Consider the following 14052-nt stretch of genomic DNA (forward strand, 5'->3'; position numbering starts at 1 on the left):
ATTTTTAATACAAAGTTTAATCGAATTTCTCGAAAAATGTAATTATTCTTAAAAATTTTATAAAAAATCGTCAAAAGAATTCAATTATTTAAAAATTTTTTGATAAAATTTGTATTTTTCATATAATTTTAACTAACAATTCTGTATAATTAATTTTTTTCAAAAGTTAAATTTGAATATTTTTTAAAATTATTTCAAATTTTTATTTTCCGAAGAATTCAATTTTTCTTATAAATAATAATATTCTTTGTAAGAATTCAATTTTTTTTGTAAATAGTAAAAAAGTCATCGCAGAAATCCAATTCTTTTCAATCCAATTTTAATAAAATCTCACGAAAGAATTCAATTATTTTCCAAAAATTCAAATAAATTTTTTAAAACAATTCAATTGTGTATTTTCAAAAATTTTATTATACTTCTTGACAAGAATTAAATTGTTTTCAAAAAATTCAAATAAAACTCTTTGACAAGAATTTTATAATTTTCATAATAAAATTCTTTCGAAAGAATTCAATGATTCTCAAAATTTTTGAAAAAATTCTTTGTAAATTTAAATTATTTCCAAAATTATTCAATTAAAAATATTTTTAAAGAATCAAATTATTTTTTTCTTAAAGAAATTTAAATACATTCTGCAAGGAAATTTAATTATTTACGAAAACTCTAATGAAATTTTATTAAAAGAATTAATTTTCTATTAATTTTATTAAAATTTAAGAATAAAATTATTAATTACAATTATTAGAAAAACACGATTATTTTAAAAACCCCGCAAAAAAAAAAAAAATTCTTGGTGAAATTCAATTACTTCCAAAATTCTCTATAAAAATTATTATTAAAAAAAATTCAATTATTCAATAAATTATTTACTTGCATTTTATTTTTACTTTTGTATTCAAATTGTATTTAACTAATTGAATTCTCGTAGAATTTTCTAATAAATATTGATTTAATAATGAATTTTATATTATAATTATTGAATATTAAAACCTTTATACCGGGAATTTTCTGAAATTGAATTTTGAAAGGGTTTTAAATTAAAATTTTGGAAAATTTGAATTTTTCATTCTTTTAACTATCAATTCTGTATAGAATTTATTAATTTTTTTTGGAAAAGTTTAATTAAATTTTTTTTTTTTTGAAATTATTTCAAGTTTTGTTTTCTAACATATATTTAATTGAAAAATTTCCAAATAATCAAAATTTCACGTAAAATTGAATTGCAAACGAATGCATTTAAAAAATTCTCAAAAATAACTTTTTTTCAGAAATTATTAAAAATAATTGATTTAAAGAAGAAATTTAGTTAAAAATTCCATAGAAAGTATCTAATAATTTTGAATATCTAATAATTTGTTTAGAGTGAATCAGAATATTCTTTAGGGTTAGGGAAAAATTCAAAATTTTTGTCTGTGTAATCAGGAAAAAAGAAAATTAAATATTTGTGGCAACTCTGAAAATATTTAATTCTTTTTTTTTAAAAGAATTTTCGTAATTTTGTATTTGTATTTGTAATTTTAATTTTTTTTGGTTTTTCAAATTTTTTGCAGAAGTCACATCGATAAGAAGCGGTTTGCGAAAGCGGAAGAGACCGGAATCGCCGCACAGCACTGAACCACAAGTTTCAGAGGAATGGGTCGATGAGGACAAACTCGAACTCTGGGAAATTAAACAATACGGCGACAGGTATTTTTTCTTCTTTATTTTTTTTTTTTTTTGGGAAAAACGAAAAATAACAGTTTTGCTATTTTGTGTATTTAACGCTTTTATTGTTGTTTCCGTTTTTTATCACTCGACTTGTTTTTTTTATGCTTTTTACAATTTTTTTTTACAATTTTAACCACCAGAATTTAATTTTGTTTTCTTAAATTAATATAATTTTTTTTTGTTTAAATATTATTTTTTTTTGTTCTTTAATTTGTTTATTTATTTAGAAGATATACCGGCTAAATGCCCGTATTTCATTTAATTTTTTTGTCTATTTATTTAGAAGATACTTTTTCATTTTATTTATTTATTTAGAAGATACTGTTTCATTTTATTTATTTATTTATTTATACACGGACGATGTGTCCGTATATGTTTCTTTTTTTTAAATTTTAAATGAATAATGAATGCTTAATTTAAAAAAAAAAAAAACCAAGAGTCTCGTAAACTCAAATAACAAAATCGCGGGCTCGTTTTTTACTAACCACGTTTTTCGCTTGGCGCGTGTGTGTGTCTGAATTCTAGGTTAGAGAAGGCTAATGCCCAGATTATTACTAGGAGCCGTTCGGGCACGCCTCTAGTTGCGCCCGGCAATCGTTCGTCGGGCATTGGTGTTGGTGCGAATGCGGCGACAACCGCCGCCGGTGGCGATCAACAAGTCAGCGGTAAGCAAACGCCCGAGGAAATCAAGGAGAAAATGGAGCAACAATTGCGAATGCAACGCGCCGCACATCAACAGAAACGCGCCCTCGAAACACTCAAGAGTCCTGCGAATGCAAATTTACCCGCCAATCAACTCGTCAAAGTCACCACCAGCTCCAATCAGGGTAAATTAAATTATTCTATTTTTTTTAATTCTAATAATTTTTATTTTCACAATTTTATTTCATTTTTCAACTATTTTTTATTATAATTTTTTTTTTTTGACTATTTTTATTTATTTATTTTACTATTTTTATTTTTATTTATTTATTTTACTATTTTAAACAAACGGAAAAGATTAAATTTAATTCAAAAAGAAATTAACTTAAAACAAATTAAAGTAGAAAAAAAAGTTTAGAAAAATTAGACAAAGTTTGAAAACTAAAATAAAAATAGTAAAAAAATAAATTATAAATAAATTTTTATTTATTTATTAATTTTTTTTACTATTTTTATTTTAGTTTTCAGCTTTGTCTAATTTTTAACTTTAATTTTCTAAACTTTTTTTTCTACTTTAATTTGTTTTTTTTTTAAGTTAATTTCCATTTGAATTCAATTTAATCTTTTTCGTTTGTTTAATTTTGTGTTTAAACAAGAAAAAAGTAATGTTTCGTTTTTTTTTAATTTTTATAGACGGCGCTATAAAGGTGGTGACAAAAGTTGCAATTCCCGCGAATCCAAATGCAACGCCAGGAAAATCGCAACTTACTTCTTTGCTCACAACGCCAACGCAAAATAAAACTTTAATAGGAACTCGTCGAATTTACATGACAAAAAGTAAGTTTTCAAACAATATTTTTCTTTTTTGAAAAGAAACAAAATTACTGTATAATTATCACTATAAATTATTAATAATTATTTTCGTCATTTTTCTTTCAATTATTATTTTCTAGAATTTTCAACTTAAATTCTTCTCTAAAGCAATTAAATTTTTCCAAAAAAATTAATTCTACAGAATTTTTAGTTAAAAGTATGAAAAAATCAAATTTTCAAAGATTTTAATTAAATTTTTGAAACCTTTACGAAATTCAATTATTTCTAAAATTTTCAATTATTAGTAACTTCTCTAAAATTCAATTATTACCTACAAACTTTAACTGAAATTCATTTTTAAATCAATTTAAATTAGAAAATTCTACGAGAATTCAATTATTTAAATACAAATAAAATGCAAATAAATAATTTATTGAATAATTGAATGTTTCCTTAATAATTTTTAAAGAGAATTTTGAAAGTAATTTAATTTCACCAAGAATTTCTTTTAGGATTTTAAAAATATTGTGTTTTTCTAATAATTGTAATTAATAATTTTTAAATTAAATTTCTTTGAAGAACGTCTTTAAATTTCTATAAAAAAATAATGTGGTGTTTTTAAATATTTTTAAGTGAAAATTTTGAAAATAATTAAAATTTACAAAGAATTTTTTCAAAAATTTTGAGAATAATTGAATTTTTCCGAAGAATTTTATTATGAAAATTATAAAATTCTTGCCAAAGAGTTTTATTTGAATTTTTTGAAAATAATTTAATTCCTGTCAAGAATTTTATTAAAAATTTTGAAAATTCATAATTAAATTGTTTTGAAGAATTTATTTGAATTTTTTTAAAAGAATTGAATCCATTCGTGAGATTTTATTAAAATTAAATTGAAAATAATTGGATTTCTGCGATGACTTTTTTACAATTTACAAAAAATAATTTAATTCTTCCAAAGAATATTATTATTTATAAGAAAAATTGAATTCTTCGGAAAATAAAAACTTGAAATAATTTAAAAAAATATTCAAATTTAACTTTTAAAAAAAGTAATTATACAGAATTGTCAGATAATAGTATGAAAAAATACAAATTTTCCAAGATTTTAATTTGAAAATTCAATTCAAAATTCAATTATTTCTAAAAATTCATGATATACGTAATGCTTTTAATATTCAATTATTATTATTTAAAATTTTAGCCAAAATTTAGTATTACATCAATTTTTATTAGAAAATTCTACACGAGAATTCAATTATTTAAATAGAAAAATGAATAATTATAATTGAATAATTGAATATTTCTTTAAAACTTAATTCTTATAAATAATTTTATCAACAAAATTTTTAAATAATTGAAAATCTTTTGACGATTTTTAATAAAATTTTTAAGAATGATTCACATTTTTTGAGGAATTTGATTATTTATGAAAATAATTCAATTCCTAAAATTCCTAAATTTTAATATTTATGAAAATAATTGAAACCACGTAAAATTTTTTTTTATTATTTATGAAAATAATTGAATTATTGCGAAAAAATTTATGAAAAATTTGTAAATAATTGAATTCCTCTGAAATTTTTATTATTTTTGAAAATAATTAATTTGCGTAGAATTTTATCAACAATTTTTTTCAAATAATTGAATTCTTTTGGAAAATTTTATTACAACAGTAGATATTGAAAATAGTTGAATTAAGAAAAATGTTTGAAATTAATTTCATTTTTGCCTAGAATTTTATTAAAATTTTTGAAAATAATTGAATTTCATAGAAGAATTTTATTATTTTATAAAGATAATTGTAATTTTGAAGAGAATTTTTATTGAAATTTTTGAAAATAATTGATTTTCTACGAAGGAATTTTTTACTTTTGAAAATAATTGAATTTTGCAATGAATTTTTAAAAAATTTTTGAAAATAATTGAATTTATACGAAGAAAATTTTTACTTTTGCAAATAATTGAATTTCTGCGAAGGAATTTATTATTTTTAAAAATAAATGAAGTTTGACAAGAATTTTATGAAAATTTTTGAAAATAATTGAATTTCTGCGAAGAAATTTATTACTTTTGAGAATAATTGAATTTCTGCGAAAAAATTTATTACTTTTGAAAATAATTGAATTTCTTTAATCATTTGCAACTTCTCCAAATTTAAATTTTTTTCAGTGTTTTTAACTAAAATTCTTCTATAAATTATTTTTTTTAAAATAATTAATTAAATATAACAAAAAATTTTAACGATTTGTTGATAGTTTTTATTTATATTTTTATCAATATTTTTATTGTATTATTTGTATATTATAATTTTGTTTTATAATTCTTATTATATTTTGTATTTATCTTAATTATTAGTTATCTTTAAGATAACTAATAGTTAATTATTAATTAACAATTTTTTTTTAAGATTTAAGACCTAATTAATAATAACGAAATTAATAATTGTAAATAGCTCCTGACGGCAATACGAGAATTATATCAGGACCAACGAGTATTCTACCAAAGAGTGAACAATCACCGCAAACGCCTAATCGTCAACAGTCATTGATTAAAGTAACCGGCACTCCAATACCAGCGCCAAGTCCCGCACTCCAAAGTATACAGCAACGTGTACAAATTCTACGCGGTCCCGATGGTAAATTACAAGTTCGCGGCCTAATGCCCGGTCAACAATTGGTACAAATGCCCGATGGTAAACTACACGTTCTCAATACTGGTCAAACTGCTCAACAAATTGCCGCCGTACAAACAAATTCACCAATAGCGACAACAACAACTACTATCGTTTCGACTCCACCAACAACAGTAGCAGCATCGCCAGCAGGCACAGTCGTAACGACAAAAACACCACAAACAAAAATTGCACCAGTTAAAATAACACCGGCGAAAACAACCGTTGTTATTCAACAAGACGGTACGGAGAAAATTGTCCAACAAAATGTCCAGGGTAAACGATTAACGTCAATAAATGCGAGTCCACAGGGTGGAAAGAATACAATTTTAGTGACGAGTAGCGGGCAAATTGTTCAGGGACAACAGATTATACAGAGCGGTGGTGCGACGCAAGTTGTCGCTGGCAATCAAATTGTCGTTAATAATCCAACTTTGGCGCAACAATTGGCCACGGGTAAGGCGCAATTGGCAACAATTGGCGGTCATCAAGTCATTATAAGGAGCACATCGGCTGGTAATCAAATATTCCATTTGAATTCAACGGCGAATAGTGGAATTATCGTGAAACAGAATCAGGCGACAACGACGCCGGTGAAAATTGCGACGAAGGTGGTGGAAAATTCACAGGAGGGAAGTGTTAATAATAATGTTAGTGCCAGTGTGAATAGTAGTGTTAGCGCTGTCACGACGGCGACAACAACGACTAGTAACAATAATATTGCAAGTGGTGCACCGACATCGACGACTGTGAATAATACCGCGACGGGTCAAGTGAACGCTACTGCGACTACGACAACTGCGGCAACGGCAACGACGCCAACGGCCGCACCAGGAAGTGTTGAGGCATCACTCTTGGCGGGACATCCGCCTGGAACGATCATCAAGTGCGTTACCGCGCAGGTTATTCAAACGAGTCAGGGACCAAGAATTGTGCTTCAAGGTTTACAGGGTACGGAATTTACTCCTCAGCAATTGACCATGGTGCAGCAGCAGGTTAAGCAGCAACTGTTGAAAGGTATAAATTATTTTAGATATTTCATCCTTCTTTTTTGTTATAGTCATCTTTGCTGTTCCCTGAGTCCAATATTGTTTAATATGTTGAGGATCTGGAAGAAAGAAGAGGGGAGAAAGGGTCTGGGTTATATTGAAGAATGGAAGAATTTATACACTGGCATATGCAGATGATGTGGTTTTGATGGCTGAAGATGAAAGTGGAATGAAATTATTAATGAAAGAGTTTGAGAAATATGTGATGGAGAAAGATTTAAGAGAAAACGAAAGTGCTGAGATTTAGAAAGAAAATAGATAAGCAGGGCTTGAACCAGTGAAAGTATTTAAAAATACGGACTTTACGGACCAGTTGAGGCTCCGTATCTTAAAAGGGCACTTTTACCATTTAAAATCAATGCTGAAGTGCCCTTTTTAAACAGGAGCCTCAATTATTATTTCTGACAAAAATATAACCAGTGCGAGTCAATAAAAGAGAACATTTTACATAAAACTACAAATTAAATTTTTCATAACGGTAAAACTATAAAATTTTTGAAGATATAAAAAATTCCGAGTTCGGAGTGATTCGACTCGAAGTGATTGATTTCTTCATGTTTTATAATAATTAATGACCGTGTGATAAAATCATCAATTCAATTATTATTTTCAAGAATTTTAAACTAAACTTCTTCTTTAAATTGATTATTTTTAATAATTTTCGAAAAAGTTTTTATTTAAGAATTTTCAAATCTATTTGTTTACAATATTCAATTTCACGAAATTTCAATTATTCGTAAATTCTTCAATTAAATATATATTAGAAAATAAAAACTTCAAACAATTTCAAAGAAATTTGTAATTAAACTTTTTCAAAAAATTAATTTAAAAATTCAATTATTTATAAAAATTCACGCTAAATATTCCGTTTAATATTTAATTATTATCTAAAATTTTAACTGAAATTTATTTTTAAATCAATTTTTTATCAAAACATTCTTCAAGAATTTCTGCAATAATTTGTAACTTTTCCAAAATTAACTTTTTTCTCGTGTTTTTAACTAAAAATTTTCTATAAATGCATTATTTTTAATAACTTTTGAAAAAGTTTTTTTAATAATTTTAAAAAAATCCCCAATTAAACTTTCTTAAAAAAAATTAATTCCACGGAATTGTTAGTTAAAAATATAAAAAATGATCTAATGCTTTTAAAATTCAATTATAATCTAATATTTTAACTGAAATTCATTTTTAAATAAATTTTTATTAAAAAATTCTACTAGAATTCAATTATTTAAATACAAAAAACAATTTATTGAATAATTGTATGTTTCTTAAAATAGAATTCGCGAAAAGAATTTCATCAATAAATTTTTAAATAATTAATTCTTTTGTGAGATTTTTATAAAATATTTTTGAAAATAATTGAATATCAGAAAAGAAATTAGTTATTTCTACAGATTATTGAAATTTCGACGAGAATGTTTAAAAAATTTTGAATATAATTGAATTTCTACGAAGAATTTTATGACATTTGAAAATAATTGAATTTCTGCAATCATTTGTAATTTCTAAAATTATCCAAATTATTATCGTACAATTTACGGTCTTTTCTCAATCAGATTATGGAATTTACGGAACTTTTTTTTTAAAAAAACGGACTTTTACGGACTTGTGTCATAAACTGCTTGAAGATAAGAATTTAACTTCAAAGTTGTTGAAAAAATGACGCCTAGATCTCGGATTTCTAATTTCTGAGTTTTGTTACTTAGGGTATTGTTTTATTTATTTAAACACTTGATCCCGCGGTCCAATTTGGACGATTTATCTAGGAAATCGATTTAAATTTTGTTTTTTGTGTAAAGAGCGTTTAAATCTTGGGAATTCGTACGTTTTTTTCTCGTAATTTGCGATATATTCTTAGTGCGCATCTATTTAAACGTGTCGCGATCTACTGCGCAGATTTGTCTTCTGCGCATGCGCCTAAGATCGCAAGACACTTTGGAAGGGTCCTAACAATACATTGCAAAATTTTAAACTGCGTCTTTAGTTAATTTTAATTTTTGTATTCAATCAAATAATAAATAAATTTATCACTAGCTCAAGCAACAACCGGTAAACAAGGAGTTCTTGGTCCTACGAAACTTTATGTCGCTGTTCATCCACCAGTGCCAACGCAAACTTCAACCACTCCGCAAACAAGTCCAGTGGTTAATGCGAAATCAGAACCTGAAAGTGAGACGCCAGAGAGTCCAGCTCCTCCTACACCAGGTAAAATTCTTTTTGCTTTTTCTATTACTGAATTAATTTGTTTATGCAAAAATGACGTTAACTTATGCTAAAAGTTTCTATGGGCATAAAATTATATTTACGATAATCAAAAATAAAATGCAAATTTTTATTTTCATTGTAGTGGTAATCAAGAAAGAATTGGAAGTAAAAACAGAGGCAAATTCAGCGCCAGCAACACCTGAGAAGCCAAAAGTCGTTGTTCAGCAAGTGGCAAGAAATGCCGGAGCCGAAGGCGAACCGCAAAAACAACAAATGGCCAATGGTCAACAGCCTTTGCAGACGCCGAAAAAGGAACCTGGCCAAGCGTCGAATAAATTCGTCATTACTCCGGATTATATTCAGCAAAGTAAGTTTTAGTCATTAAAATTAATTATATTAATAGTTTATTATTAATTATATTAATAGTTCATCACTTCTAAAATTCTAATTATAATTCTAAAAAATTCTATTAATAGTTCATCAAAAATTTTAGTATAATTTATCTTTTTTTCTCTTTATTTTTCACATAAATAGTGTTCAATTTTCGATAATTTGTGGTTTTTTTCTCAATGTGTGCGATATAAATTTAGTGCGCATCGATTTGAACGTTTCGCGATCTACTGTGCAGAATTACATTCTACGCATGCGCAAAAGATCTCTAGACATGCGCAGAACACTCTCGACTTATCTTTTCATGCGCAATGAACAAAATTTGTTTATTTTTCTATTAATAATTATTTTTTTTATTATAATATTATATATTATTATATTAATAATTATAATCTTCTTATATAATTTTAATAAATTATTATTTTTTGTTAATTGTTGTAAATTTTTTTTTTCATTTTTGCAGCAATTAAAAGTGCTTTGAAACAGGAGAATTTGAATCCAGAAATTGAGGAGAAATTATTGCAACTTCAACGTTATCAGGAGAAGCAAATGAAAGGCACGGAGAATACAATTTCAAGTAATCAAAGTCATAATCAAATTGCAACAACGCCACGAACACCGGCGAGAAAACGACCGACGCCAACTGCAACAGCAGCAACGGGAGCAGCAGCAGCAGCAACAACAATAAATACAACAAACATTCCAGCCACAAATGTCACGACAAATTTGCAAAATCTTGTCAATGACAAGGACATTGATTGGTCTGAGCCACCGAAAAAGAAGATATCGCCGAAAATTGAACCTCGAGAGCCCGTTGGGTAAGAATTTTATTAATATGTATAAATTTTATTAATGTATAAAATATAAATTTTATGTTAATTTTATTTTTTATTTATTTCTTTTTTAAATAATGCATTTTTTACTTGTTAGATTTTAATTTTTTTGTGGAAAATATAAATAATAGAATTTGGTGATTTTTATTGTTGTTGGTCTAATAATAAAAAATGATTTTCAGTAAAAGAAAAAGCGATGAAATGGAAATGCAGGAGAATGAAATCTCGCCCAAGAGTCGACCGAATAAATTACGTGACTCACAGGATTTGAAGAGGAAATCAAGAGTCACATCGCAAATGAACGTTTTACTCTTTCGGCATAAGGAAATGCTTAAAAAAGATATTCTGAAGAAACGAGCGCTTCTTGAGAAGGAACTTTCCATTGACATACAGGTATATTTTAATATATTTAAATTTACAACAAAAAACGGAAAAAATTAAAACAAAAGTTTTTATGTTTCTTTTGTTTTTAAAAATTACAGAATAATTTTTTTTAGAATGTAATTAAAGGAAAAGTGATTTTTTATTTATTTATTAGTAGAGAATAATTATTTTGAAAAATTGGAAACAGAAAAAAAACATGGAAACGAAAAAACTGTTATAATTATGAAATAAGGTGATTATTGGTATTAATGAATGGATTTGTCGACAGAAGGATCTCTCGGCAGAATTGGCGAGTCGAACGAAAGCAGAGAGACATAAACAGGACGAGGTGAAGGTGGGAAGCGCAAAACGCAAGAGTAATGCGCAACCCGCACAACAAGTGAGTCCACCGAATCGTAATGTTAAACCGAAGAGTCGAAAGAGTCATGGAAATAGTACAACGCCACCGGGCGGCTCTTCAGCGGCAAATGCGAATCGAATCAAAAAGGAGAAACTTTATTGTCTCTGCAGGACACCATATGATGAAACTAAGTGCGTTTTTATTCCCTTTTTCCCCTTTTTTTCTTTAATTTTGATGATATTTTCCATTTTTCTTTTTTTCCCCTTTTTTTGGTTTTTATTACATTTTTCGCCTTTTTCAAAATATTTTACAATTTTATATTTAAATTTATTACATTATTAAATTAATTAAAAATGATCGTTTAATTAATTTCTTTTTTGCGAAAAACAATTTTCAGGTTCTACGTGGGGTGTGATTTGTGCAACAATTGGTTCCATGGCGAGTGCGTTGGCATCACTGAGGAAATGAGCAAAACTCTTTCGGAATTTGTTTGCACCGAATGTCGTCACGCGAGGGACACACAGGAACTTTATTGCCTTTGTAAACAACCCTACGATGAATCTCAGTGAGTTTTCTCTTCATTTTTCTTTCTCTTTCTCCATTTCAAAAATTTTAAATATTTAAAAAGTTATTTTAAAATTTTTATTATTCAAAACACGGTAATTTAATTTATTAATTAAACTATCCGGTGTTTTAATTGTTGAATATACGAAAATAGAAAGAATAAAATATTGAAATGTTAATATTTATTTCAAAAAGAGTAAATAATAAATTGTTTTTTTCTTTTTGTGAAGGTTTTACATCTGTTGTGACAAATGTCAGGACTGGTTCCATGGGCGTTGTGTTGGTATTTTACAATCGGAGGCTGACAATATTGACGAATACGTGTGTCCGAATTGTCAACGGAATTCGTCGGTTAATTTTGCGAATATGAAAAATTTAAACGCAAAAGATCTTGACCTCTTGAAAAAATTAATCAAACAAATACAGGTGGGTTTATTGAATATTTAAATTGAAGTCAAGTAATTTTTTAGTGAAACATTTCTTTCGTTTTTTTTTTTTTGGTAAAGTTTTGAATTATTTTACGCAAAGAATTTATTTCATTTCTGTGTTAATTTTGTGTCATTTGACTTTTAATATTTTTTCTTTTTTTGAAAAATTTATTAAAGTAAATGATTTTTCTGTTATTATTTAGCAACACAAAAGCGCTTGGCCGTTTATGGAACCTGTCGATCCGAATGAGGCGCCAGATTATTATAAAGTTATCAAAGAACCAATGGGTAAGTCAAAAATAAATTTTCAATTATTTAAATATTTCGTAAAATTAACTTAATTAAGTTAAAAATTCGATTTTTGTAAACATATTTTTGCATTTAATTTTTTTTTTTAAAGTAAACTATACATTAGTTTTCAGTACTTTTCCTTTATACATTTTTTTTTAAATTTTTTATTTTAAGAAAAAAAAATGTTTTCTTTCTTTTGAATATTTGTTATTAAATATAGAAGAAAAAAAAATTATTTAAAAATTTTAAAATTTGTAGAGAAGAGAAAAATAATTTCACAATTTCTCGTTTCAGATCTACAAACAATCGAATTGAGGATAAACGACAAGAGTTACAAGAAATTAAGTGAATTCATCGGCGATATGACGAAAATATTCGACAATTGTCGTTACTACAATCCAAAGGAATCGCCATTCTTTAAATGTGCCGAGGCCCTTGAAACATATTTCGTCCATAAAATCAAGTGTCTACGGGAAAAGTTCTCCGAAGGTAAATGAAAAATCAAATAAACAATTTCAAAGAAAAAAAAAATAATTGTGAAAAGAAAATGCAAAAAATGCAAAATGAAAACTTGAAAGTGTCCAAGTGTTGTAAAATATTTCTCTATATATATTAAACAAAAGACTTTTTAAAAATTAAATTCGCCAGCGAAGAGTCAGTGCGGTTTTTTTTAAATCATTACTTTCCTCATTTTTTGGAAAAAATTGAGAAAAAAAGAAACAAAAAGGGAGCCGTGAAAATTTCGCGTTTCAAGATGAGATGAAAAAAAAATGAATTAAAAAAATAGAAGAAGAATTCAGCGAAAAAATTAAAAAAAGAAAAAAAAGAGAGAGAGAGGGAAAAAGTGTATAATTAAAAAAATGGAGAGAAAAACCGCTTCTGTGCCAGTAAAAAACACGAAACTCAAAAAAAAACCTAGATTTTAAGTTATAAATATATAAAAAAAATAAAAAAAAACTAGCGTTAAAAACGTTTTTTCTTCACGTTTTAATTTATTCGCTCGCGCGTCTTTTTAAAAAAAATGAAAAATTCCTCACTCGACGCGGAAATGATTAATTATACATATATTAATTAAATTGAAGAAAAAAGAAAAAAAAGTTAGCTGAAAATAATTTAAGGAAAAAAAAGAATATTTGACGCTAGAAAAATATTTAAGAAACAAAAGGAATGAATGAAAACCCCCGAAGAAAAAAATTAATGAAAAATCAAGAAAAAAAAACTTTCAATTCTAAGTCATTTTATTATTTAATTTAAAAAAAAATCCATCGATTCCGGATTATTTCTACGATTGTTTTTAACAAAAAAAAGGAAAAAACGCCGCATTTTCGTATTTTATGGAAATAGAAAAACAAGAAAAATCGCATAATATTATTAATAATAAGGATTAGAAAATAAAGAAATGAAATGTTTGAAAATAAGTAAAAAAAAAATAGAGAAAAAATACAGTAAGAATAATGTACAAATTTTGTTTATTGTGCTCATTAAAGTGACAATTGATCAATTCTGTTGTTTTAATTATATAAATTTTCTGTATATTAAAATTGTTTATAAAAAGTGGAGAGTAAAGGAAAAGAAAAAAATTTTTTTGTAAAAAAAATTGTCGGGAAAAATTTGAGAATTTTAATTTTTTGAAAAAAGAGGAAAAGTTTTGGCAAAATGGAAAAACAGGAAGAAAAAGAAGAAACAAAAAATTAAATGGAAAAAACAATAGTAGAGAAACTGTGAA

General features: G+C 26.0%; 1 protein-coding gene across 3 annotated transcripts in view; it reads left to right on the plus strand.

Annotated features, from left to right (window-relative positions):
- LOC122504035 (nucleosome-remodeling factor subunit NURF301) overlaps nt 1–13435 on the plus strand; it is a 28745-nt gene extending 15310 nt beyond the window's left edge. Inside the window, exons 10-22 of one of the 3 annotated variants that reach the window (XM_043614908.1) lie at nt 1551–1686; nt 2233–2534; nt 3043–3186; nt 5618–6853; nt 8926–9096; nt 9239–9463; nt 9950–10304; nt 10502–10712; nt 10972–11234; nt 11441–11608; nt 11838–12033; nt 12239–12323; nt 12621–13435. In XM_043614908.1, the coding sequence (XP_043470843.1) occupies nt 1551–1686; nt 2233–2534; nt 3043–3186; nt 5618–6853; nt 8926–9096; nt 9239–9463; nt 9950–10304; nt 10502–10712; nt 10972–11234; nt 11441–11608; nt 11838–12033; nt 12239–12323; nt 12621–12823 (3695 nt within the window). In that variant the 3' untranslated portion in view covers nt 12824–13435. The remainder of the gene's footprint in view (nt 1–1550; nt 1687–2232; nt 2535–3042; nt 3187–5617; nt 6854–8925; nt 9097–9238; nt 9464–9949; nt 10305–10501; nt 10713–10971; nt 11235–11440; nt 11609–11837; nt 12034–12238; nt 12324–12620) is intronic. The other 2 variants (XM_043614909.1, XM_043614910.1) reach the window with 2 other exon arrangements.
- Nucleotides 13436–14052: the final 617 nt, after the last annotated feature.

Source organism: Leptopilina heterotoma, unplaced genomic scaffold (assembly GCF_015476425.1).
Source record: "Leptopilina heterotoma isolate Lh14 unplaced genomic scaffold, ASM1547642v1 Lhet_275, whole genome shotgun sequence".
Classification (NCBI taxonomy): domain Eukaryota; kingdom Metazoa; phylum Arthropoda; class Insecta; order Hymenoptera; family Figitidae; genus Leptopilina; species Leptopilina heterotoma.